General features: G+C 44.2%; 2 protein-coding genes across 3 annotated transcripts in view; one reads left to right on the top strand and one right to left on the bottom strand.

Moving 5' to 3' along the window:
• The window catches only part of Acad11 (acyl-CoA dehydrogenase family member 11), a 72,269-nt gene that overhangs the window by 15,898 nt on the left and 31,391 nt on the right, over window positions 1–24,980 (bottom strand). Inside the window, exons 12-14 of the mRNA XM_050139519.1 lie at window positions 20,840–20,947; window positions 18,910–19,008; window positions 343–409 (exon numbers count right to left, since the gene is read on the bottom strand). Coding sequence (XP_049995476.1) covers window positions 343–409; window positions 18,910–19,008; window positions 20,840–20,947 — 274 coding nt within the window. The remainder of the gene's footprint in view (window positions 1–342; window positions 410–18,909; window positions 19,009–20,839; window positions 20,948–24,980) is intronic.
• On the top strand, window positions 12,102–18,158 carry Ackr4 (atypical chemokine receptor 4). 2 transcript variants are annotated; one of them, XM_050139522.1, is made up of 4 exons: window positions 12,102–12,181; window positions 12,574–12,691; window positions 12,930–13,191; window positions 16,279–18,158. In XM_050139522.1, the coding sequence occupies exon 4, from the start codon at window positions 16,288–16,290 to the stop codon at window positions 17,338–17,340; it is 1,053 nt and encodes a 350-aa protein (XP_049995479.1). In that variant the 5' UTR covers window positions 12,102–12,181; window positions 12,574–12,691; window positions 12,930–13,191; window positions 16,279–16,287; the 3' UTR covers window positions 17,341–18,158. The 2 variants fall into 2 exon arrangements, with proteins under 2 accessions (XP_049995479.1, XP_049995480.1); XM_050139523.1 differs by lacking the exons at window positions 12,102–12,181; window positions 12,574–12,691 and having other exon boundaries at window positions 12,781–13,191.

The following is a 24,980-nucleotide window of genomic DNA, read 5'->3' as shown; positions in this document are numbered from 1 at the left end:
TTCGGTCTCACTACATGCTGATCTGGAGCTTGCTGTGTGGAGCAGGCTGGACTCGACTGATCCTCTGCCTCTGTCACCTCCTGAGTATTTAGGTCACTGGCCTGCACTACCAGCTACAGCAGCCACTCCTGCAAAGTGGCACTCTAAACTGCTTCACTCTCTAAACTGCTTCCCAGATAGATTTTGAAAGTAACACAATGGAGATGCAGGTCTACAACATGAATTATTAACGTATCTCCTGCTGTGGTAGGACGCCCACGTGGCACACTTTAAGTGACTAGGTGGACATAAAGAACACCTGGCTCACGTTCATGGCCCTCTCTGTCAGAACCACTTTGTTACCTGGATACAGAAGCAGTTTCCGTTCTTCCCAAAACAACTGCGATTTTACACTTGGGATTTCCAGCTCCTAAGACCAGGAGAAAAGGAGCAGAGTGAACAAAGAGAGAGCTCTTATTTCACACTTCACTCTGAGGGCTCTACTCTCTGCAAGTTTAGTTCCCGTCAGAAAGGGGGGGGCGATTATTTGATTCATTAAAATAACACTTCGTCCATGCTGTGCATCATTCAAGAAGGATTAGGCAAGGGCAAGATTGGACTCCATCAATGAAAGCTGCTGTGCCAAAATACACAGATGTCAAAGCCACGTGAAACAGCTGTGATGGCGAGGCAAAAGCGGCCTCGCTCGCATTCACACCACTTGAGGCATCCGCTCGCAGGAAAGGCTGTAAAATTTTATTAGTTTGATGTAATATCGTCTAGGCTCGTATGCCATCTTCAGGTGGTAGGGTTATATATAGGTTTACTAAGGATAAAAATTAGACACCGTAAAGTTATTCTACTTTGAATGTAAAATCTTATTTTATCACACTTCAGGGTTGGTGAGAACTCCTCCTGAGGACCTTGCAGAAGCACACTGAAGGGCCAGTGAGAGGACTCAGAGGGTAAGGGTGAGCCGAGACTGACAATCTGAGTTAACTCAGTTGTCTTCTGATCTCCATGCATGCACGCACTCTTGCATCCTCCACACATGCACATACTCTTGCATGCACACACTCTCACATGCATGCACACACTTGCATTCATTTGCAAAATAAAAGTAATTCTCTGGTTTTTTTGGTTTTGGATTTTCAAGACAGGGCTTCTCTGTGTAACATCTCTGGCTGTCCTGGAACCAGCTCTTTGTAGACCAGGCGGCCCTCAAACTCACAGAGATCCGCCTACTTCTCTCCGTCTCCCAAGTGCTGGGATTAAAGACATGTGCTACAACCACCTGCCCAGAAATGAGATTCTTAAGAAAGAACACTTCGTGATTCTTTGTACCTGGTCCCTTGAGGAAACTACCAACTGACGGGCTTTCTAACCACACAGCGAAAGAGAACTGGATCAGACTGCTCACCATATCTATCTGATTCTCAGATGATCAAATTCTCTTTCCTAATTGGTTTTATACAAAGAGAGTTCAATAGATTTCAAATCAAATAAACATTTAGTGAGACATGTAAGGAATTACGTCAAATAGTTGAAAAAAAATCCATAAAACTCCAGGAGACGGAGATGTAGCTTGTATATTTAGAAGGGATTTAAAAGGCACATCAACCAACAGAGACTTTCGGGCTTCACTGGGATCCCAGCTCGATGCAGCAAAACAAAGGATATTAGTGGCAGCTATGAAACGATTTGACATTTGCACTTACTGGTCTGCTAGAGCATTTAGTAGCTCTGGTGTGCTAATGGTATTATGGTCATATTTATGAGGAGCCCTTGTTGAGACATACACTAAAACATCTGTGAGAAAATCAAGCGAGATCTGGGATTTATTTCAAAATAATCTGGAAAAGGAAGGAACGGGAGTAGAGAAAAAGCAAGCCTAGTTGTGAACTGGAAATGATTAAGTCTCAACACTACTCAACACCAGTTCCGAGAGGATTACCATGTGCAGCAGGGTTAGGAAGAAGTGTGCTGCTGCCGTGGGGGGGCCTGGGAACAGCAAGCCGAGACTGTCCCCGGAAACAGTTGCCTTCCCTCTTCAGGCTGGAGAGGGCTGGGAGAGGATGCAGAGAAGATGCTAAATGTTCCTGGGAGAAAGATGAAGGCAGAGGGGACAAGGGAAAAGACTTTGGAAGGTGAGGGTGGAGAGAGAAAAAGGGGGGGGGGGAGACTGGAGGCAATCTGCCTTTCACACCATCTGAAGCACCTCACATTTGGGTCTGTGGCTCTCGAGATGCAGCAGGATAAAGTGGGTACAGCCCTGTAGCTCTTGTCGAGACGCAACAGGATAAAGTGGGTACAACCCAGTAGCTCTTGCCGGTTTTCAATCTGAGGAGACACGAGGGAAAGAGGACACTATACACCAGAAATGACCCCCACACAAAAATTGAGCCGATAGCTTTCCTAAAAACAGTCCGGAAGGATTCAAAATGGCAGAACGGTGTCTACCTCCCAACACTGCTGAGATGCCCACTGAGACAAAGATGTCAAAATACAGTGAAGGCAAAACTGTAGAGAAAAGGAAAAAGAGGGAGTGAAGCAGGGTTGGGATGTCGGTGGCCACTGAGAGATGAGAGATTCCAATAGTATCTGGGAGATGGGTGAGGGCAAGAACACCAGGGAAACAGAGACAGCAGAGTCCTGCAGAGAGACCAGGAGAGGAGGACATGAAAGTGGCCAAGGACTAACTAAAAAATGGAGCAGCTCGCATTCCCATAAGAATGACAGACTGGAGGGCGGAAGTACTGTGCTCACTATAGTTGGTGGCCATGTCAGAGAAGAGGCGGATGGCAACTGACTTCAGGGTGTCAGACCACCAGGAGGCAAAACCCTGATGGGTGAATCTTGGCTACGTAAGGTCAAAGGCCACAGACTCCAGAATGTCTTTTGCCTTTACACATGTGTGAAGGGGAGCGGGGAGATCCCCACTGCCTGTGATAGAGTGTGTTTATCTCACGGAAACATCCTGTTCTACTGGGCATTTTTACCAATACGGATTATTATACAGATGATTTCTTCCTAAGCTGTACTGTCTGACTGACAAAATAATGTTAGTTATTGATGTATTAGCAATAGAGCATTGATGAAGAAAAATAAATGCAAGGAAAGGGCCTGTGAGTTTCATCTAAGGAGCTGCAGAGACCACACAGAGCACAGTGCAAGTTAATAATTACGACAAGCAGTTGAATCTCAGGAGCCAGGCTGGCTCAAATTCCTCTAATCCGAATGCTGGAAGATGAAGTCACGGGTTTTGCTATGCATTGTTAGCTGAAACAAAGCCCTATAATAACTTCAGGTTAGAGCAGATGTTTTGATAATAGCTTTAGGTAAGAAACCCAAGAAGACAATCTAAAGTTGGTTGAGTGAGGAACTCGTTAAGGTCAGGAAACAAGAGCAGAGTGGCCCAGTTATTACTAGCTGATGGCTCTTTCTTGCTAGGATTGGTTGATGACCAAAGGTGATGATTAATTCTTTGTATCCAGTTCTGCCCTCAATTTCCGGATATAAAAATCTACTGATGAGGGGTATGCACCCTAAAGATTTAAAACTGAGCTGATTGTTGTTTAGGTTTGTGATTCCTCTAAGATTCCTTATAAGATTACCTTTCGATATAAATAATAAAGTAATTGGCTCTTTTTTATAACTGCAAAACACAGTCTGCCAGCAAAAGACCCGACTGAGAAGAATAGCTTGCTTGGCACGTGACTAATCTATAACAAGCTGCTTAGGTATGAATGTACCTGGGTTCTTGGGATAATTTGTTTTTACCTGTAATACACAAAATACTTAATCATGTAAGGGATATGGAAACATGCTAATTTTTACTTGTAGTCATTGTAATCATTCACTTGAAAAACAGAATGTAACCACATTGTAATTTTTATATTGCCTGAAAGATTTTTGCAGGGGTATATAAACTGTAAGTGAAAGAATATTATGACAGAGTTAAAATGAGTTAGAAGAAAAACATCAAGAATAAGAGAAAGAATAGAAAATGCAAGAGAAGACTAAAGAAAAGGTTTGAAGGAATGAACAAAACCATCAAGGGAATGTATGTCTTTCCCATAACCCCTTCAGATAAAAAAGAAAAAAAAAGTCACTTTAAGCCCTGCCCTGCTGGAGGCTGATGCCCCAGGCAGCGAAAAGCACATCAGATGGGGAATGAGGGAAAAGTTGGTCACCTTGAATCAAAGTGGAAATCAGAAAGCAGCCACTGCTGTCCCCAGGGCATGGCACTGCCACATGGTGCGGTGGGGATGAGCAAGCTGGTAGAGCTGCTCTTATTCGTTACCATTTCAACTAGACAATAGAAACTTAAAAATATTACAAAACTAAGCAGGGTATAGTGCCAAACTGGGTGTGGTACCACACGCTTGCCATCCCAGCACTCAGTGTGGGGAGCGGGGCTGAGGTGGGAGGATCCTGAGTTCCTAACCTGACTGAGTTACTGGTGAGCTCTGTTCAACAACCCCTACCACAAAAAGGAGCAAAGCAAAGCCAAGCCTGCCATCTTATAAACAGATTATAGATTCCGGCTGGGAGAGGGAGGCTGCATGTGGTTTTCATTTTTCCCTCCCAGTTTTTCTTCAATCTGAACAAAAAACCCACAAACAGTGGGGAGCATCTCCTGTTACAGAGGGCCACTTCCTCACATGTGATTATGTGTAATTCCAGAAACCCTACATGCACTCTCTGCCTAGTGAAACATTTAAATGGATTTTAAAAACACAAAATAGTCTAGTCTAATTTTGTTTGTTTGTTTTTCGAGACAGGTTTTCTCTGTGTAACAGTTTTGGCTATCCTGGAACTAGCTCTGTAGCCCAGGCTGGCCTCAAACTCAAAGAGATCCTCCTGCCTCTGGCTCCTAAGTATTGGGATTAAAGACTTGCACCACTATTGCCAGCAACTTGATATGCCATGCTTTATTGACTCCCATGGGAAGCCTTACCTTTCTGAGGAGTGGATGCGGGGTGGTATACCCAGGAGGTGGGAAAAGAGGAGGGAAGAGAAACTGTATATTTAATAAACAACAACAAGAAAAAAAAACCACCCACAAAATCGCTTTCCTCCATGAAAGGGAAGGCTTGGGGAGAAGGCAGTGAGCATAAAGTGGGCGCCTCCACTCATTCTCAGGCTGGCATTACGTCAAGGGCACACCTCAGCTGTGCCTGAATCACAGCTCCGATGTCTCCACAGTCACAGCCACCAGAACTGTCTGAACACGCAGAGATGCGTACATGTGACCTCTATGGGTGATTAGGAAGGGAGGTGTCTTCTAACTAACTGAAACGGGAAATTTAAATGGCAAAACTGGCAATCATATGTGGAATCATTTTTCCACCCTGCTGGGCATTTGCAACATAATCTTATTACTAAATGCAATTGCTTCAAAGAAAGGGAAATGGAAACTATTATACTAAAAAGAAATACGTGTTTTTCATTAAAAGAAAAAGAGGCAACTGTATGAGCATAAATATGAAAAAATGCGAAGTTGCTGAAATAAAACACATTGCCATGTTTCCAGTAGCCTGCTGGGTCAGTGCTGGCATGGCACAACAGGGGCTTCGATTCAGCAGGGCACGCTTGCTCTATGTCACCAATGCCCTGGTTTAAACGTTAAATGTCCCCCATGTCCCCTGTGTTAAAAAAGGACTGTTGCCGGGAGCACTAATGGGATGTGGGGCTTAGACATTAAGTCATGTTGGATATGCCTGGAAAGAGGACCATGGACTCAGTTCTCTCTTCTTCCTTGTTTACCTCATGGCTGTGGCTAAGTGCTCTGCTCTGCTATGTCCCCATGCCACTGTAAGACTTTAAAACAATCCTGAAGCCATTTTTGACAATTCTGAATCCTCTCAGCCTCTGTGCCATAGTGCTTCCCCTCCTCCCCTGGGAACCAAGGACCTAACAGCTACACTCGCACGTACTCAGTTCCTGAACAATTACCCATATACGTATGCTTTGGTTCGGTCCCCTGGGAAACGGGGTCAAAATGACCTCTTACCTAATCTGATCTGGCAACAGCTCTCCAGCCAATTATTGGTAATAGCCCTTTCGAATAAGCCAATCAGAATAGTCAAAGAACAACCCCCCTTGCTTCTGTAGCCCCTTTAAAAGTAGACTGTACCCGCTATTCGAGGTCCCTTGGCTTCCCGAATGCTGAGGTACCCTGTCATGACAGAATTAATAAAATCCTCATGCTTTTGCATCGGCTGTGGTGTGTGGTCTCTGGGGGCGACTCCTTCTCGGTGTTTGGACGCCAGAGTCCAACACCACCTCTATACCCTTCCTCTTGCCACTGAGCATCTGCTCCAGGGGTCCAGAGCATTAGGGCCATCTGACCATTGACCAGAGTCTCTATAGCCTTGAGCAGGGACAAACCTTTCTTCCATGTTAATCAGTTCAAGGCCTTAGCTTAGTGACAGACAATTGACCATTACAACCAACAGGAAAGAGGACTTTTACTGTTTCCGGGCCATCTCTCTCTTTCATTGTGGATCTTAGCTACAATTCCTTCTTGGGAAATATTCATCTGGGAGATTGTTCCCCTTTGATTTGCACAGACTCTATAATCACCTGAACTTATGCTTTGTTTTTCAGATTTTAAAAATTATTTTAAATTGTGTGTGTGTGGGGGGGTGCACATGAGTGCAGTGCAGGTGCCCACAGATCCCCCTGGATTGTAAGCTGCCCAGTGTAGTTGCTGGGAACTGAATTCCAGTCCTGTGCTCTTAACCACCGAGCAGTCTCTCCAGGCCCCATGACGCCATGCTTTCTTTCATAGAAACTGCAGAGTAAATTTTTCTTTTTTAATATAACAACTCACTCTGAACTCCTCAATAATATTTTCCTAGTTAGAGCCAGAACCTAGAGCCACAAGGCTAATTCTCCATGCCCCATGCAACACAGCACCTTCTCGGTGAGCACACGGCTGAAGACTGGATCTGGACAGACCGACATCATTTTCATCACAAGTCCTATAAGAAGCTGAGCTGTCAGAAGAGCAACCTGGGCTGGAGCTGTGGCTGGGGTGGGGGTAGGGGTGGGCAGAGTGCTAACCTAGCCTGTGTGAAGTTGGGTTCAGCCCACAACACCGCAAAAACAAACAAACAAACAAACAAACACAACAAAACGGGGAGTAGCAGTACGCCCGTAATCGTAAAACTTGGGAAGCAGAGGGGAGGCTCAGAAGTTCAAGGTCATCCTGAGCTTCATATTGAGTTGAAGGCCAGCCTGGGCTACAGGAGACTGTGTCAGTGAAACAAGCAAGCATAATCTCGACCATTCTTGGAACTTGGGCTCACAACCCTCTTTCTTTCCTATTTAGAATGAGAATTTCTAAAACCATGCTTTTCAGAATGAAAATGCTTTAGGCTCTTCCTCATTTAACCCCTCAATTGATCACAGATCGATTAAAAAAAATCCTCAAAACATTAGGCAAACAATTCTTTAATTTTTATCTTTTCCATTAACACATGGAAAATAATTCAGATTCTTTTTTTGAATAATTCAGATTCTAAAACAGAAAACATCTAATTTGGCTCTTCTGCTGACTGTTAAATAGAGGAAGACGGGGAATACACAACTGATAAAACTTGCAATGTTTTGCAATTAACCTGGCTGATTCAGAAGAACAAGATGCAAATCCTCATAAATATATCAATCTCCCTGAGCTCCAGGCAGAACTTGGCAGGGGTAGGAGCTGGAACGCCCTTCTAGAAAAGAGAATCCCCTCTTTTCTGTGTTTTAGTTACTGAACAGGATACAGAATGTCAGAAGTGAGACAGGGCAGAGGAAAGGCAGAGTCCAGAGAACACGCCAGCATATCTGGGGTCACAGGCCTTGTGAGCGAAAACAGATGCCCAAGATAAGGATGTTTGTTCTCAGTGCAGCAGACTGTATTGCGAGACGGTTCAAGTGCCAGCATCCAGTCAGACTACGAATTCTATCCCTTGACGCTTGCTCAGGAGCTTAACTTCAGAGGCTCCCAGTTCACACGGTTATCCATCAAAGATCAGTTTCCCACAGAAGGAAAAATGGCAACTAGAATTATCATGACCGCTGTGTATGCGGCTAGAAAGTGACATAAACTCATGGTACCACACAGAGCATAGCCAGCCACCCAGGAGGCCTTGAGGTCATATTTTCTACCAACACGGATTTGCTCGAGTGAAAACGCTTATACTTAATTTGGCTTCAGCTCTAATAGTAATGGTTCAAATTAGGACGAAGACATTGTGAGATAAGGCCCTTCTTATAATAAAATTCCCTCTTGGGAAAGCTTATCGTCCAAGGCCATGATTGAGGGGAAAATTATCCAACGTGTTTTCTCAGAGCTCACGCCATTTCTAAAGGGCAATCAGCCCTCAGCGCATGTTCAGCCAGCCTTGGAAAGACTGATGCTTGCTAAGTATTAAATGCTGCTGGAAACGGATCAAAATGAACTCCAAATAGACTAGGGATGAAGCTTTCAAAACATTTAAAGAATCAACCCACAAACAACAGTGAAAAATAATATTCATAGATCTTTGGGTTGGAATTTTAAAATCTAAAATATAAATGAGGCTAAGTGTGCTGGGGTGTGCCTATGATCCCAGCACTTAGCTGATGGAGGTAGTGGATTATGAGTTCAGTTCCATCCTTGGCTACGAACTGAGTTCAAGGAAAGCCTGGGCTACCTAAGACCCTTCCTCAAAATAAAAACAAACCAAAGTAAAATCAAACAAACACAAAAACCAAACCAAAGTAAAAAACAGCCACGCCTGGTTGCACACACCTTTGCTAAATGTCAAAAGAACTATTTACAGCAGCTTTCGTCTCGGTATTTCACGCGGGGCTGGCCTGGGCGTGGTAGAAAGGAAAGGGTTACTACACTACGGTCTATTGTGGAGGCTTTGAGGAAAGCCGGCATTTCCACACACTGCTGGTGGAGTAACAAAGTAAAACCATTCCTAGGGAACACAACTGGCAAACCCACCAAAACTACAGACTCACGCAGTCTCTGGCTCCCCCACCCAACCTCTATCATCTGTTTATCCTGTAAATGTATGGCTGTCCCTCTGTGGGATGGCAGGGACACGTGAATATTCACTGCAGTAGTATTGACTGTGAAGAGTGTCCAGTCAATGTGCAGCAGGCCTGGGGAAGCTTGCTGTGCTATGTCCACAACAGAGGCCTCTAACGGGATGTGGGAGCTTTCTACACACCAACGTGGAAGGATTCAAGATCACGAATACAAGCGAATCATGCTGACACTCTCTTTGGCATAAAAGACAAGAGGCTAATGCACCTCATTACAGTCTTCAAATTCCTATGATTAAGTTCATTTCATCACTCTATCTACAAAGATACCACTCTGCAGATGTGATTTATAACACTAAAAAAATGCAAGATTCTTAAAGAAATAATAAAGCAAATTATGGTAATACACGCAAGAAACTATTACTTCTGCTGAAGCTCATTGATGGTGAGCTTAAGCAAAAACGGGACATTAAAAATGCCTATAATATGAATTAAACATGTAATATGGGCGCTAGAAAAGAAGAGCTGAGGTTGTCTCAGCAATGCTCAGTGCACAGCCCAGCACCAGTGGTGTTCTAGGTGACAAGGTAGCATGTAGTTCAGTCAAACACCGATCAGCAGGCAAAGTGGTACCACCAGCAGGAGAGCCAGAAATGGATGCAGACAGACATTTTGGGGAACCCAAAGGCACTACTATGTTAAGACAGGAGATAACTTTTTACAGTCCACTTGAAGAAAACGAGAATCATAAAGATTCTGAGAAGAAATGGAAGAGAGGCTAAAGGGGGAAAAACCAACAGAATACGCATCGAGTGCTCTGAAAGTCGCCCTCGTTTGCTCTGTCCTCAGTTCATGTGACTACCAGCTTTTCCTTCCTTCTTTATTTATGTATTTAATTTATTTATCTGCTGTTTGGCTTGAGTCAGGCTTTGCTGTCTAGCCTAGGTGGGTTTTGAACTGTGATCCTCTCGTCCCAGCATCCAGAGAGCTGGGATTACAAACCTGAGCCACCACACCCAGCTGCCTTTCATAGTTTATCAAATTTCCCGTTACCACCAGCCCCAGCTGTATCTGGAGAACTGAAAGCACGGCATAGCCAAGGGTCTATTAACCATGACTCAAAGGAGGCGGAGCCCAGGGCACCATGCCAGAAGTACCAGCTCAGTCCTGGCACCCTTCATGTCCTGAGGACTCACGCTTGAAGAAAATGATTTTTTTTTTATTCAAAAGCTGAACAGATTATTATAAACTTACAGCTGGTTCACAAGATAAGAATCCAATTGATCAGAAAATATGTAGTTTCTTAAGGTAGGATAAACAAGAAAAAGGAGGGGATATATTCCCACATACATAAAGCAATATTAGGATTACATAACAGGTAGCATCGTGGAATACCAGAAATGTGCCAGAAATGGTAAAACGGGAAAGTCTAACATTGCATATGTGAAGGAAGAACTTTAATCCTGGTATCAAACTACCCCTAAGGAGGATGCTGCATAAACTGACGGATACATTGATCCATATGTTTATTATCTGACAGGCTGGCATCATGACTAAGATAACAACATAAATGCTGGAGAAACACAATGGACAGGACAGCTGTGGAAGACAGGAACTATCACACAGTCCTAAGAGTGGGCCGTGAAGTCGATGAGAGCATCCTTGTCAGCTTTAACTGTCACTTGGAGTCATATGAGAAGGAACTCATTGAAAGATTTCCAAGATCAGCTTAAAACAAGCAGGTGGGCATGTCTCTGGGAGATTGTCTTGGTTGCTAATGGATACAGGAAGGTCTGGCCCCCGATGGGCAGCACTATTCCCTGGTCAGATGGTCCTGGACTGTAGAAGAAAGGGAGCTAAGGACGACGGCGTGAGCCTTGCAGATACTGAGAGAAGGCACATGTAGACGGATTGGAGAGACAGTACGGAGATCTCCTTAGAACCGTGCCCGGTAACAGCCAGGAGAGAGACACGGCAGGCAAAGGAGTGAGCAGTTTGGGATGAGGTGAGGGGCGTGAAGGGCTGGAAAAGGCAAACCTGAGGGGTATCGTAAGCCACTGCTAACTGCATGGAGGGCTGGATGCCTACTTTCTCTATCCCTGGTATACAGAAGGACAAGATTAGAGGAAAGGGAAGAGAGGCCAGGCACACTAGGCCAGGCAGGGGAGCAAGAAAGGCAGAGTCCTCTTGAAGGAGGTGAGAGATTAGAAGAATGACCAGCCGTGGGAAAGAACACTTTAAAAGATCAGGTATGTACATTTTACAAAGTGAACAGGTTGTGTGACGCCATCTTTATCCAAGTCTATTGTGTATTTAACCACACACCCCCATTTTCCTTTACTCTTTTCCCCTTTCCCTTCCTCTTTCCAATTAGCCCCCTTTGACTTTTAGCTTTCATAAATAAGAGGATATATATATATATATATACATATATATATATACATATATATATTTCTAGGTCTAGCTTATTTTGTTTGAAATGATCATAACTGTATTCAGTTCCCTAAAAATGACAGACTTTTGTTCTTCATGGCAGCACTGAAGTCCACTGTGCACATGTATATGCCTATCATATATTTTTCTTCCACCCTCTTCCCCTCCCTCACCCTCCCTCTCTCTTTTTAGTCAAAGCTTGTATAGCCCCGGCCAGTCTGATCTCAGGCTCCTGAGATGGGATTACAGATGTAAGTCAGGATACCTTGCTTACATGGGACCGAGAACCGAGGCAGGGCTTTCTGCCATGCTCGGCTCGTACCTACCAGCTGAGCTACCTTCCCAAGTGTACATTGTCTTTGCCTATTCATGGATGTGCTTCCATCTCCCCAGTAAAACAGTACTAGTTGGGCCTGAGGAGATGGCTCAGCAGTTGGGAACACTAGCTGCTCTTCTAGAGGTCCAGGGTTCAATTCCCAGCACCCACATGGCAGCTCACAATTGTAACTCCAGTTCCGGCAGACCTGACTGCAGGAATGTGGTGCACAGACATACAGGCGGGCAAAACCACCCACAAGCATTGACAAAGAGAACAAAGGGTGCTAGCACCTGCTCAGAAGCGCTGATTACGTGCCTCTGCTAGTGACTTCTCATTCGGTAGCTTTACTTTGGTTCTTAAGACTGGCTATGGTTGAATGCTTACACCATGGAAAGTGGCAAACGGCACGAATTAGTGGTAAGCTGGTTCTGCTGCATGCAAATGATGCTTCCCCAAAGAGAGGTAGCAGGGTAGGAGGTCTACCTTGACCCCAGGACATATACTGGGAGAAATAGGATGAAGGCAGATAGTCTCTTTTTGCATGAATCAACACGGAAGCTGTAACACTGAGAGGACAAAAAGGGCCTGGGTCTAAAATAAGTTCCGCAGGTGGGTTCTTGGGCTGGCTGTGCAGGAGAAAATGAGGCAACGCTATGCAAATGTGAAGTGAGCGGAGGTCAAACAGGGCAGGAGGACAATCCTACACGCACCGGTTCCTTGTCTAACGTGCATTTGCTAGGTAAGCTTGGGAAAACAGCCTCTCCACACAGAGGATTTCTGAAGGCTTGTATTTGGCCCTTGATGAAAAGGTTCTAAGAAAAACAAGAGAAAGCCACCACGAGAGTCACACTTTGAACCCCGGAGAGAACACCACAGTGAGCCTACTGCAGAAGTAGACAAAGCACGCACTCCCGCTGAAGGGAAACAGTAAGTTCTGCTGGGACTGCCTGGAACTTAATCTTACATAATTTGGGTTTCAAAAGGATAACTTTCGGGCTTTAAATCATTTCAGTTACCTCTGTTAGACAAAGTAACTTTCTCAAGTGTTTCTGTAGCTTTCCCCAGCAGCGCCCGCCCGTGGCCTCGAGGTGCGGCTCTCAGTGTCCCCCTCTTGGCTGAGCAGGAGCTGGCGAGCTAGCTACATGCACTTTCTTCTTCCCCACAGCTCAGTGGGACCCGACAATCCTGCAGTTCGGGAGCCAAGCTGGAATTCCTTCCGTCTGTATCCAGACATTTAAGAATTTGGCTGGACTCCACAGGAAGGCTTTACAGAGTACTTAATCAAGTGCTCCAGAGGTTAAATTTCAGGAAAGCCCTCTTGGATCCGAGATAAAGGCGGGGTGTAAAAAGGGAAAACAAGAGTCCTGTGAGTCAGAGGTCCTTCGCTCTCCTCCTCACTCAAGACTGCAGACTCCCAGCTCAAACAGGTTGGTTCCTTCTTTCTTTTTCTCCTTTTGACCTAAATATGCATTTTTAAAAAATTTTTTTAAGCCCAAAGATTTTGCATTTTTATTTTAGTGAGGGATGGGGGCTTGGTGCATGAGAGTTTAAACATTTACATGGGCCAAAAAAAGCTATTTAAGAACATCTCTACACTTTAACCTTGAAGTGAAAATATGAATATATCAAGAAGAATAAATTATTTTCAAGACCATTGCTGGTTTGTCAGGGAGCTAATAGAGTTTACCAGATCATTTCTTCCTTCTCTTTATAATAAATATTTTTTTTGTTTTGAAAATAATTTAAAAAACAGTTGAAAGTCTTCCTATTTATCTGCAGAAGGGTAATTTTTGCAAATAATCTCTATTCCTATTCTGATTTTCTTATACTGCTGGAAAAGTCATACTTTCACATATTCACCCTATATTTTCTTTGGTTCTCTTGTTCTTTGTCACCAAGTTCTAGATTTCTGTGATAGCAGAGAGGACAGAACCAAGTCATATTGTGTTAATAATTAACGCAGAAACCGTGGAGGCTCCAGGAGGCTGCCAGCGCAGCTTCTGCACCGCCTTTATGACAAAGTAGCCACTGCAGACTGTTGCTGCTTGCTTTCTGCATGAGAAAGAAAACCCCTCAGCAGCACCTGCCTCAGGGAGCACCTTCCCTAAGGGGCACCTTTACATTATTCATCCAAAGAAGAGTTAGCAAGTTAAAGACCTCTTTAGAAACTTCACGTTCTTTCCTGTACTGCTTTGAAAATGCTGTTTTCATGAGTGATTCTGTAAGACCTGGGATTCTTTGAAGGACAAAAATGGCCAATCAAGATAGAGAAGCTAAGAAAGAAAAGGCAATAAAAAACAATGAAAGTCATTGTAATATTCATAGTAATATTTGTGAATTCAGTGCAAGCTTTTCTTGATACACTGCAGCGCTATTGGCCAGCGCGTGATTCCTGAGTTTGAGACAGGAGACCCCTAACACACCCGACATCCATTCCGTATGTTATGTTGTGTTGTGTCAGGACCTGACAGTATTTAGTGAGCAGCTAGCGTGTGCCTGGTATGTAATAAATGCTTCAGTCACAACCAGAAATCAAACTGCTCAGACTGCAGAGAACTTAGAGCTGGGAAATACATTTTCTCCACAGGGTGGAGTCACATCCTTGATCGAGGGTGAATCTTCTGGGGAGGAAACCCGAGCTAACTTACTCTTAGAGGGAAGGCAGAAAATGGAGCTGGTAAAGGGCAGGCGGGAACGATGGCGATGCACATCAGAGCAGCCTGTGTCTGCCAACAGCTGGCAACGGAGCACACTCCTGTCTACTGTGTGGGGACAGGGAGGGAAGAGGAGGCAGGAGGGAGCCTTGGAGTCCACTCTGTGGATCCTGTGCTGTCTCTTTCTCAGGAACGGAGGTGCTTTCGGGTGCAGAGCTAGATGAGGGGGCATTGACTGGCAAGTCAGAGGTACAATACCGACAGGCAGTAAGAATGGTTTTCACAGGAAGGTTGGTGAGAAAGATGAAGAACAGTCAGATTCCAGCTAGGAAGACAGTGCAGTGTGTGAGTGTGTGTGTGCGTGTGTGTGTGTGCATACAGTCAGAAGGCCACAGTGGGCAGATGGCACAAGTCTAAAGACCGCAAGGGCAGGAAGACCTGAGACCCATTTGCAAGGTAAAATCTGAACATGCAAACTAGGTGTGGTGGCTCACACCTATAATCCCAGTAATGGGGAAGTTGAGGCAGGAGGATTGCTAACTTGGGCTACAGAGTGAGATTCTATCTCAGGGGAAAGAAATCAAAATAAAGCAAGCAAACAAGAATGAACAAGCTTATAGACTAACTGGAAACAAGGGGATCTAGGTAAGCAAGAAGTCCAGGACAGTGCCAATTTTCAGCTTCAAAAGACCGGGGACACAAGAGGAACCAGGGGACATGAGAGGGACCAGGGGACATGAGAGGGACCAGGGGACATGAGAGGGACCAGGGGACATGAGAGGGACCAGGGGACACAAGAGGGATCAAGGGACACAAGTAGTTACAGGCGTGGGAGGCAAGCTGACTAAATGAGGTTTTCCTGTAGAAAAGTCCATATTAATGCTCTACAAATGCCAAGTTAATTTATTTAAATTTATAGTCACAGTAGAATAAAAATTAAAACATTCCTTTTTTCAAGCAAGACAACTTAACTTATTTTAATTTATTATAGCTAACTCCACAAGACAAGTTATTTGTAAAAATTACAACATTTCTTCTGTTCTTTGATGAAATTTTCTATTATAAAAACCAGACTGAGTCTGGTCTATAAGAACTAGTTCCAAAAAAAAAAAAAAAAAAAAAAAAGAACTAGTTCCAGGACAGCTAGGACTTTAAAGCAGAGAAACCCTAACTCAAACAACAAAAAACAAAGAAAAACCAGACTGGGTAGATGGCCCTGTGGTTAAAATGCTTGCTGTCCAAGCGTGCGGACTCGAGTCTGGGTCCCTAGCACGTATGAAAATGAGGCGTGGGCTTGCAGCCCGCCTACAGTTCCAGCGCTCAGAAGCTAGAGGAAGGATGTGTGGACCAAGCCGGCTATCAGAACAGCTCTGCTGGTCAGTTCTGGGTCTAACCTCTGCCTCAAGAAGTAGGTAGAGAGTAATGTAATGACTCCTAATGCCAACTCCAACCTGTAGATACATGCACATACATGTGCCCTCACACCCACCCACATGCACGCAGACCACACATACAAGCGCATACAAAAAAAATCTCACAAAACTAAACAACTTATATTTACTATATTTACTTAAAAGTCTTCAACTTTATCTAGGATTTAGTAATAACTAAGGGAATCCCTTAGGATATTGTCTGTTGGCCATGGACAAATGCCAGTTCCTGCACACAGACGTGTAAGAACAAAGGATGGGGGATCTGGCTCAATGTGGGTCCCATTAAAGTTTTCAGCATGAGATCCAGGCTCACACACGTGATAGCCACCAGCTATTCTCTAGAGAAAACACAAACCATATGCTGGGTAAAGCTGCTTCCTTTTAAGCAACGCTCAAGTGAGTGTCTTGTGTTCTTCCTGCCATCCAGCTCGGTGCCATGGCTCTAGAGCAGAGCCAGCCAACAGAATACTATTACGAGGGAAACGAAATGAATGACACCTACGACTACAGCCAGTATGAAACCATCTGCATAAAAGAAGAGGTCAGGCAGTTTGCAAAAGTCTTCCTCCCTGCCTTCTTTGCGATAGCCTTTGTCATCGGACTGGCAGGGAATTCTACAGTTGTGGCAATTTACGCCTATTACAAGAAACAGAGGACCAAGACAGATGTGTACATCCTGAATCTGGCTGTGGCAGACTTGTTGCTTCTGGTGACACTGCCCTTCTGGGCAGTTAACGCAGTCCACGGGTGGATTCTAGGGAAAATGATGTGCAAAGTAACTTCGGCCCTGTACACGGTAAACTTCGTCTCTGGGATGCAGTTCCTGGCTTGTATCAGCATTGACAGATACTGGGCAATCACTAAGGCCCCCAGCCAATCAGGAGCAGGGAGACCCTGCTGGATCATATGTGGCTGTGTGTGGGTGGCTGCTACCTTGCTGAGTATACCCCAGCTGGTTTTTTATACCGTGAATCACAATGCCAGGTGCACTCCCATCTTCCCCCACCATCTGGGAACATCTCTGAAGGCATCCATTCAGATGCTGGAAATCTGCATCGGCTTTGTGGTTCCCTTTCTTATCATGGGGGTGTGCTACGCCATCACTGCAAGGACGCTCGTCAAGATGCCGAATATTAAAAAGTCTCGCCCCCTCAAGGTTCTGCTCACGGTGGTTGTAGTTTTCATTGTCACCCAGCTGCCTTACAACATTGTCAAGTTCTGCCAAGCCATAGATGCCATCTACTTGCTGATCACCAACTGTGACATGAGCAAGCGCATGGATGTCGCCATCCAAGTCACAGAGAGCATCGCGCTCTTCCACAGCTGCCTCAACCCTGTCCTGTATGTCTTCATGGGGGCCTCCTTCAAAAACTATATCATGAAAGTGGCCAAGAAATATGGATCCTGGAGAAGACAAAGACAGAACGCAGAGGAAATTCCTTTTGATTCCGAGGCTCCTACAGATCCAACCAGTTCTTTTAGCATTTAAATATAAAATTCTCTCTGCTTTTTGCTTGGACACACATACACACACACACACACACACGTACGTGAGGTTTCTTACTCAAATAAAATATTTGTGTTACACTGAGACTCAAATGTCCAAAACTAGACTGTTGTTGCAATGTATAACAAAGAAGGAGCAAAGGGTGGGGGTGTGGCAAAGACAGACACCAGAAAGTAAACAACAAACGGGCAGAACCTGGAAATTAAAGTTACTGCAGGAAAACAGCATGGTGGGGAGGAGAAAAACGCCCTACTCTAAAGACGAAGCCTATGGCGGTGGGGTGTTTGCATCTTGACTACAGTGGTGGCTGCTCAAATCCAGATGTGCCACATAGGAATTTCAACGGCCTACTTTTGATAGCAACTGTAATTATGAAATATAAAACATTGGCTAAATGAGCATCCAAGACCATCTCATGTGGTAAGTCACTGTGTAAGGGTTATCCGGGACCATCCTGTGTGATAAGTCATGAGTAAGGGTTATCTGGGACCATCCTGTGTGATAAATCACGGGTAACGGTTATCTGGGACCATCCTGTATGATAAGTCACTGTGTAAGGGTTATCCGGACCATCCCGTGTGATAAATCATGGGAAACGGTTATCTGGGACCATCCTGTGTGATAAATCATGGGTAACGGTTATCTGGGACCATCCTGTATGATAAGTCACTGTGTAAGGGTTATCCGGACCATCCCGTGTGATAAGGCACTAGGTAAAGAGCCCCCAAGACCATCTTGTACTATTTTGTAACTTCCTTTGAGTAGACAGCAACTTTAAAATAAAAAGTTAAAAAATCCCATCATGCTCTGAGTCAGGTGATCTAAAACCAATTAATAAAGAAACTTATGGTGAGGAAATTATAAGTATTTGTAATTATTTAAATTTTAATAAGAATATTTTTCTGCAAAATTCCAATATTTAAATAATTGCAACAAAACTTACTCTAATTTTTTTGCTTCATAATTTATAAGCGATTTTATAAAATATAGAATGGCAATTATCCCAACCTTTAAAAGAAGGCCAAACCCATAAACTTTCCTGAGATGTTCACACATTCTGGTAAGTGCCTATAAATGCAATTTGCTTTGGTGACGTCATCAAAGAAAATCATCCAAATACATTCTGGGTTCACTAGGCACATTCTAGAAGCAAGCCTTAAAAACCATAGTTATCTAGAGTCTAATTTTATAAGTTCCTAAAGAATTTCCCCATGTATGTTGGCCTGTTACTAAGAACTAATGAGCAAATATACTATCCTATATATAAAGCTTAATTTTCATTTAACCATGCATATTTTAGGCAATAAAATCAATACATTTACTGTTTTACTGACACTTACGAATGAACCCCAAACACATGCTCAGCTTGTGTCCAGCGACACTGAACTACACCCTAGACTCTACAACTTATCAAATTACCTTTTCTCTTGGTACTGTTTCTAAGTCTGATAATGTTTCAGAGGCTGATTTAAAGCTGTGACCGCAAAGCAGTGACCGGGAATCGTGGCATTGCTCTGGCAAAGGGCTAGCAGAACCACGGAGAACACTCACCGCTGCTCCACCACTTCTGGCCGTTCACTATATAGCCATCACCATCTCGCTGGATGCTACACTCAATGTTCGTGGCATCGCTTGATGAGACATTGGGCTCTAGAAAGGAAGAACAGCTTGATCAACAGGCAGGCGGAAATCAGTCTTTAGCCAGAGAGGCTTGGGCGAGAGAAGGCGAGCTTGTCAAGGACAGAGGCACCTTGGGTTTTTATTGTATTTTTTAAATCTTTCCACTTTACCCCTTTCTACTTGGTCCTTTCTTAATGACACACTGTAAGCATTCGATAACTATGAATTGGAAGACAGAGGGATTAGTACTGACAACTGTGTCCTTGGAGGCTTTGCTGATGTCTGAGTCCATATACAACTCACTCAGCATTTTCCCAGTCACCAAAACCAGATAATACTGCCTTTGACTTTCCCCAGTGGGAATCTGCTTTAACTGAGGGCAGGCTGGTTTTCTCTACTCTCACTAACAACTTCCACTTGTGCCTTGAAGGTGCTACTGGGAATGTATCTGCCAGTGACATCCAGATCTTCTCCACACTCAGGTCTCCAGAACGCTCTCTGTGCAATACCTGCAAATATCCTTAAATTCTCTTCACTGCATGGCATATAGGGACCAATCAGCTTTAACCTTGCTTCTGGATTGTCCTTGTTTTTATTTTGTATGTTTATATGTGTATATGTGCTCACACGCTGGAACATGTGTGTATATGGAGACCAGACAACTTCGGTTGTCATTCTTCCTCTGGCTCTCTTTGGCTTGGCCTGGTATAATCCCGGTACTCGGTGGTGACTGGTTAGCCTGGCTGGCCAGGGAGCCGCAGGGATCTTCCTGTAACCAACCCCAGTGCTGTGCTTACACTTGTGTAAGATTAGATGTGACATCTATGAGGATCCTGGGAGTGGAACTCGGGTCCACATGCTTGTGTGGCAAACACTTTACAGACTGAGCCGTGTCCCCGCCCCTTTTCTGCTCTCTTCACTGAGTCCTTGGGATGCTTCACCAGATTCTTTTTCAAGCTCCAGAAGCTGGTTTCAGAGAAGGGAAGGCGAGCTTATTTTGTGGCCTGAGGCTGGTGTTGTGGAAACACTATGTCATCAAACCATTCTGTAGGCGTTCAATAAACACCGCTTGATGAATTAAGTAGAAAGAACTTTTGTTATTATATAAACAGTTATATATGTGTGTATAATATTTGTATATTATATAAAAAATAATCAAATCTAGTGGGTGGTGGAGGTGTATGTTTTTAACCCCAGGGCTCAAGAGGAAGAGGCAGGTGGATCTCGGAGTTTGAACCAACCTAGTCTACAAAGTGAGTTCCAGGACAGCCAGGGAGAAATCCTGTCTTGAAAAATCAAAACCAAAATAAATAAATAAATAAGTTGGTCATGAGTGAAAGGTCACTATGAACTTCACATTATGACCAAATCAAATTGAACTTATTTCTAAACTCAAGTTGAGATGTGATTTTTGTCTTTAAAGGAGGTTAAATTCCTGTTTCCAATATGCAAGTGTACCAACACCATTGTCATCATTGTATCCCTACTCCGTGCTTTCAGCGATATGCCCATCGGTTTGCGTTCTGGCTTTCTAGGATTATGGAATAGCTGAGTAGTTTACAGTCATAGAAATATCACAAGGATGAATATCCGTGGGCAGCAGTTGTCGAAGCAGCACAATTTAGAAGCCATCACCCCGCTGCTGATGCTGAAGCAGACTCCCCGAATGCATCTGGAGCCACCCCAAAGAACAGGGGCATCTATCCTGAGCATTCAAGGATGCCAGCATTTCAAACCAGGCTCCAAACCAACACATTCAGGCCGTGGGCAAAGTTGGCTACACCCCACACTGTTCAGGTGATCCACCCACGATAACCCCAGGATGACGGTGACAGGAGACGGGGCCGGGACTTGCTCTTACCTGTCATGCAGAATGCAGAGGTGATATCTCCACGAAGAAGGGGCTCCAGCCACTGCTGCTTCTGTTGCTCGCTGCCGTACAGGTGCAGTACCTCCATGTTGCCTGTGTCTACACGTGAAGAAAGTGTTACTTGACATTTAAAACTACCAGTCAGTATTAAATTCACATTTATGAAGATAATACAAACGATGCTTTTTTCCTTCTTCTTCTTCTTATTTTTTTTTTTTCAAGACAGGGTTTTGCTGTGTAACCCTGGCTATCTAGAACTTGCTCTACAGACCAGGCTGGACTCAAATTTATACAGATCCTCCTGCCTCTGCCTCCCAAGTGCTGGGATTTAAAGGCGTGCGCTACCACCCAGCTCAGATTATATCTTTTGAAGTAAAGTTTTGGTTGATGAAAATATTCGGAAACGTACATTAAATTGAACATGTAATGAGGGCGTGCTGTACCATACAAGTCTATGGCACTCAGCTCTTTAGTTCTTTAACTTTTTCCGACTCTTGGGTGCTTGCCCAGTTCCCTCCGCAGTTTTAAGGAGGTCTGACTCAGTTAGGACTGAAGTGGCTGTTCCTGGTTTAAACTCTGCCTGCTGTGCTTGTATGCTATGTCAGGAGTGACTTCACGGTCCCGGAGAGGAGCCTCCAGCTCCCATGCTGCTCCCCAGGCACACAAGCTGGCTTGGGCCAGGCCTTGTGAAAGTCCGCTGGTGTGGGTAAGGAAACTGCTCACGAGCTACGTTCTCCATAAGAACCTCCACTTACCCACTCTGAAAGACCTCCTTGCTCTTAGCTACAGCAATTTTCATTCACCTTTCATAGCTTGTTTCTGTTGTTGATTCAGTTTGTTCCTGAGACAGGTTTTTTTTTTTTTCTGGGTAGTCCTGGCTGTCATCAAACCCCTACTTCTGTCTTGTGAATGCTGGGATTACAGGTGTGTCCTAAGACAGATCTTAATTTGTGCACTCCATTCCTTTGTGAACGACAGAAGCCCTGCCTTGCAATGAAGCAGAAACCCTCACGGATCCACTCCAGTCCTGAGGGGTGCTGTCTAGTCCACCCCACACCCCAGCTTCTGCAGCTGGAAAAGCACACTGTTTATTGTGAGCAAAAGTTCGAGATACTTTTCTCTGATTTCCATGCCTGTAACATCTCTTGAATTCTGCTTGAATCCTTTTGAGATTTTAAGGAAGATTTGCAGTGTCAACCTCCTGTGACTTGGAGGACGGCTGCTCAAACGCTGATGAAAACTGACAGTTTGGAATCAAGTCAAGCTAGATTTGTAAGTGCCGGAGAGATGGCTCGGAGGTAAGGGCACCTGGTTCAGTGCCCACCGCTCACTTCAGGCAGTTCACAACAGCTGGTAACTCCAGCTCCATGGGATCCTACGTCCTCTTCAGGGACTGGCACACATATATGTTTTTACATCTTAAAACCATCCTTTAAAATATACCTTTGCACTCTGTTCAGATACTAATACTGAATTGAGAGGCACAAAATTCCTAGTAGATCAATACAAACCTAACAAGTGAGGGAGAAAAGAAGCCCTCAGTTATAATTAACAGAATGAATTATTTGCTTTGTTTGCGCTTCTGGAATTTGGAGTTGCTTGTTATAGTTCAAACAAAATGAAGAATTAAAACTTTTCAAGATTAAGCTGGGAGCAATGGCATACATCTATAATCCTCGCACTTGTTTGTGGGGGTAGGACAGAGGCAGGAGGATCAGGAGTTCAAGGTCATCCTTGACTACGTGAGGACAGTATGGGCTACATGAGACCTTACTTAAAAGAGAAAGAAAGAATCTAAAATTACCAGCTTTACTCTGAGAAACTGGCCAATTTTTTATTTATGGTTTAGGGAAAGGCCTAAAAAATTTCATCCCAGAGGCCCTAAATTATTTTAGTGACAGGCTTAGAAATTAAAAATAGCTATTTTCAGTATTCTAATATACAACATTGTCTGACATTTTGAAGGGAGAAAGCAGAAAGACACACCAGAAGACTACATATGTTTATTAAGCTTTGATAACTGCAATGTTTTGGAGAGCCTAGGTAGAAATGAATCACTCAGACCGAAGAATCCTCCCGAAGAATGTCATTGGCACCAGTCACAACGCCCTGTTTGTCTGCCTGGAACACACCCCAGCACATAGCGTGCCAGGCCTTTGCAATAGCTCTACCACAAAAGGGAGACTCGTGGCTTCTTGATTTTCCTTCTTTCTATTTGAGAGAGTTGCTTAGTCATTTCTTAGTCAAAAACTAATCTAAAATGTTTTTGATTACAATGTTTTGAAACAATCTTGTGGTATTATTTAAACAGAAAAACAGAGTCGTGGAACTTCAGTCTTAGGAAATCTTCCTCGAGCGTCTGGTGCCTCCACAAGTGAAATGGAGCAGCCACAGCAGAGCAGCGAGCCAGCTTCCCGCAGCCTAGCGGTGCTATGTGTGACCCACTATTGTGCCACACATCTACTTAACAGAATATGGCTCACACGCTCTAAAAACGTGATGGCGGGAACAGGCCAAATAAATAAATAAATAAATAAATAAATAAATAAATAAATAAAAAGCACCTTGTCCTAATGACTTTAGACTCCACTTTACCTGTAGGGTGAACCAAAGTTCAGGTTCCCAAGCCCTAGTGAAACTGGGAACCTTCCAATGACTAACCAAGCTCCTCCTTAAACAATGGAAATGGTTTGTTATGCCCCTTAGTTCTTTAAACTATTGTGCTGTTCCTAACAACAGAAAGCACAAATGAATCTGACAGGTTGGACGGAAAGCTTGCATTGTATGTGGGCTGACAATGATGGAACACACCAGGAAGCCCCTAACCTGATTGGTGAAAATTGTAACTGTTCCTTGGCAAAAAAATGTTCGTGATTTTTGTGCTTAAATATTTGCTTCAACTGGCATTCGGGGTCACAGTTCAGTCCTCTGTTCTGCAGTCCTGATGGATCAGGCCCCTCCTCATGCCCCCTTCTCTTGTACTGTCCTGCATTAAATCTTGCCTTTCAGTAACCTCTGTGTCTTCTTGGGTTGACTCGGAGCCTCAGACCACAATAACAAGGGGGTTAGAGAGATGGCTCAGGGGTTAAGAACACGGGTGGCTCTTCCCGAGGACCCAGGCTCAATTTCCAGCAATCACTTGTCAGCTTACAACTAACTGTCTGAGACTCCAGTTCCAGGGGATCCAACACCCCCACACAGACATACATGCAGGCAAAACACTAATGCACACAAAATACAAATAAATTTTGAAAAAGAAACCAAATAAAAACAAAAACATAACAATACAGAATATGCTAGGTCTAGAAAATATCCGAATGCTATGTGTGGTAAGGAAAGCGGGTTTCATGGGTCCTGCGTTTCAACAACACAGAGGGATATTTGTCCCGCCATCTACAAACCTATGTGTGCAACTATATAAGCTACACATTGAGTTGCAAATAAATTATGTCTTATTAGCGAGAGCAGGAAGAAGAGCGTTGAACGTCAGGATTAGCAGTTCAATCCCTGTTCTGTAAAATCACACGGCATATGCAGTGTGTCCTAACAGCATCGTAGACTCGGGATAAGATCTTCAGACAGTGAGGACACGTTTCTCTTACAACAGCCTCTTGACAGGATTACAGTGGAGGACAGCAGCGATGTCATAAACTGGTAGAGACAGAAGGGAAGCCATGCCAGGCTAAGCACCATTACCAGAAGCCTAAGAACTGTCTTGAATTTCACAGGCAAGCAAGTCAAAGTCTATCAGGGAGCCACTTGTTTAGACCTGGACCCTTCTCTCAGAAATCCACTACATTGACACAGCCCTGTGTCTGCTCGACACGGCACTGACCCTCTGGGAGAGAGAGCCTTAGCACCAGCTCACACAATAAAGGCAGCCTGAGGACCCGTGAGCACGGGAACTATAGGATATCCTGCCAGTTAAATTTACAGTGTGCTGGCAACGACAGCTGCAAGCCCCTGCAGAAACAAAGCCATCCTTTAGGGAGAAAGAGCTTTGCAGGATGGAGAGATCGGGGATTAACAAAGAGCCCTGGAATGCCTCTCCCTTCCAACTAGCCCTAGAAATACCCAGCCCCGGTCAGGAAGTGGGTGTTTATATAACCACTTCTCCTGGTGGCTACTTTCG

Source organism: Alexandromys fortis, unplaced genomic scaffold (genome assembly GCF_014885135.2).
Source record: "Alexandromys fortis isolate MF-2015 unplaced genomic scaffold, M_Fortis_MF-2015_v1.1 scaffold_36, whole genome shotgun sequence".
In the NCBI taxonomy this organism is placed as follows: domain Eukaryota; kingdom Metazoa; phylum Chordata; class Mammalia; order Rodentia; family Cricetidae; genus Alexandromys; species Alexandromys fortis.
This window is presented reverse-complemented; position numbering and strand designations above follow the sequence as displayed.

Bases quoted from the DNA above. Each gene is read 5' to 3' on its own strand.
- Ackr4 (XM_050139522.1), top strand. From the start codon at position 16,288: ATGGCTCTAGAGCAGAGCCAGCCAACAGAATACTATTACGAGGGAAAC.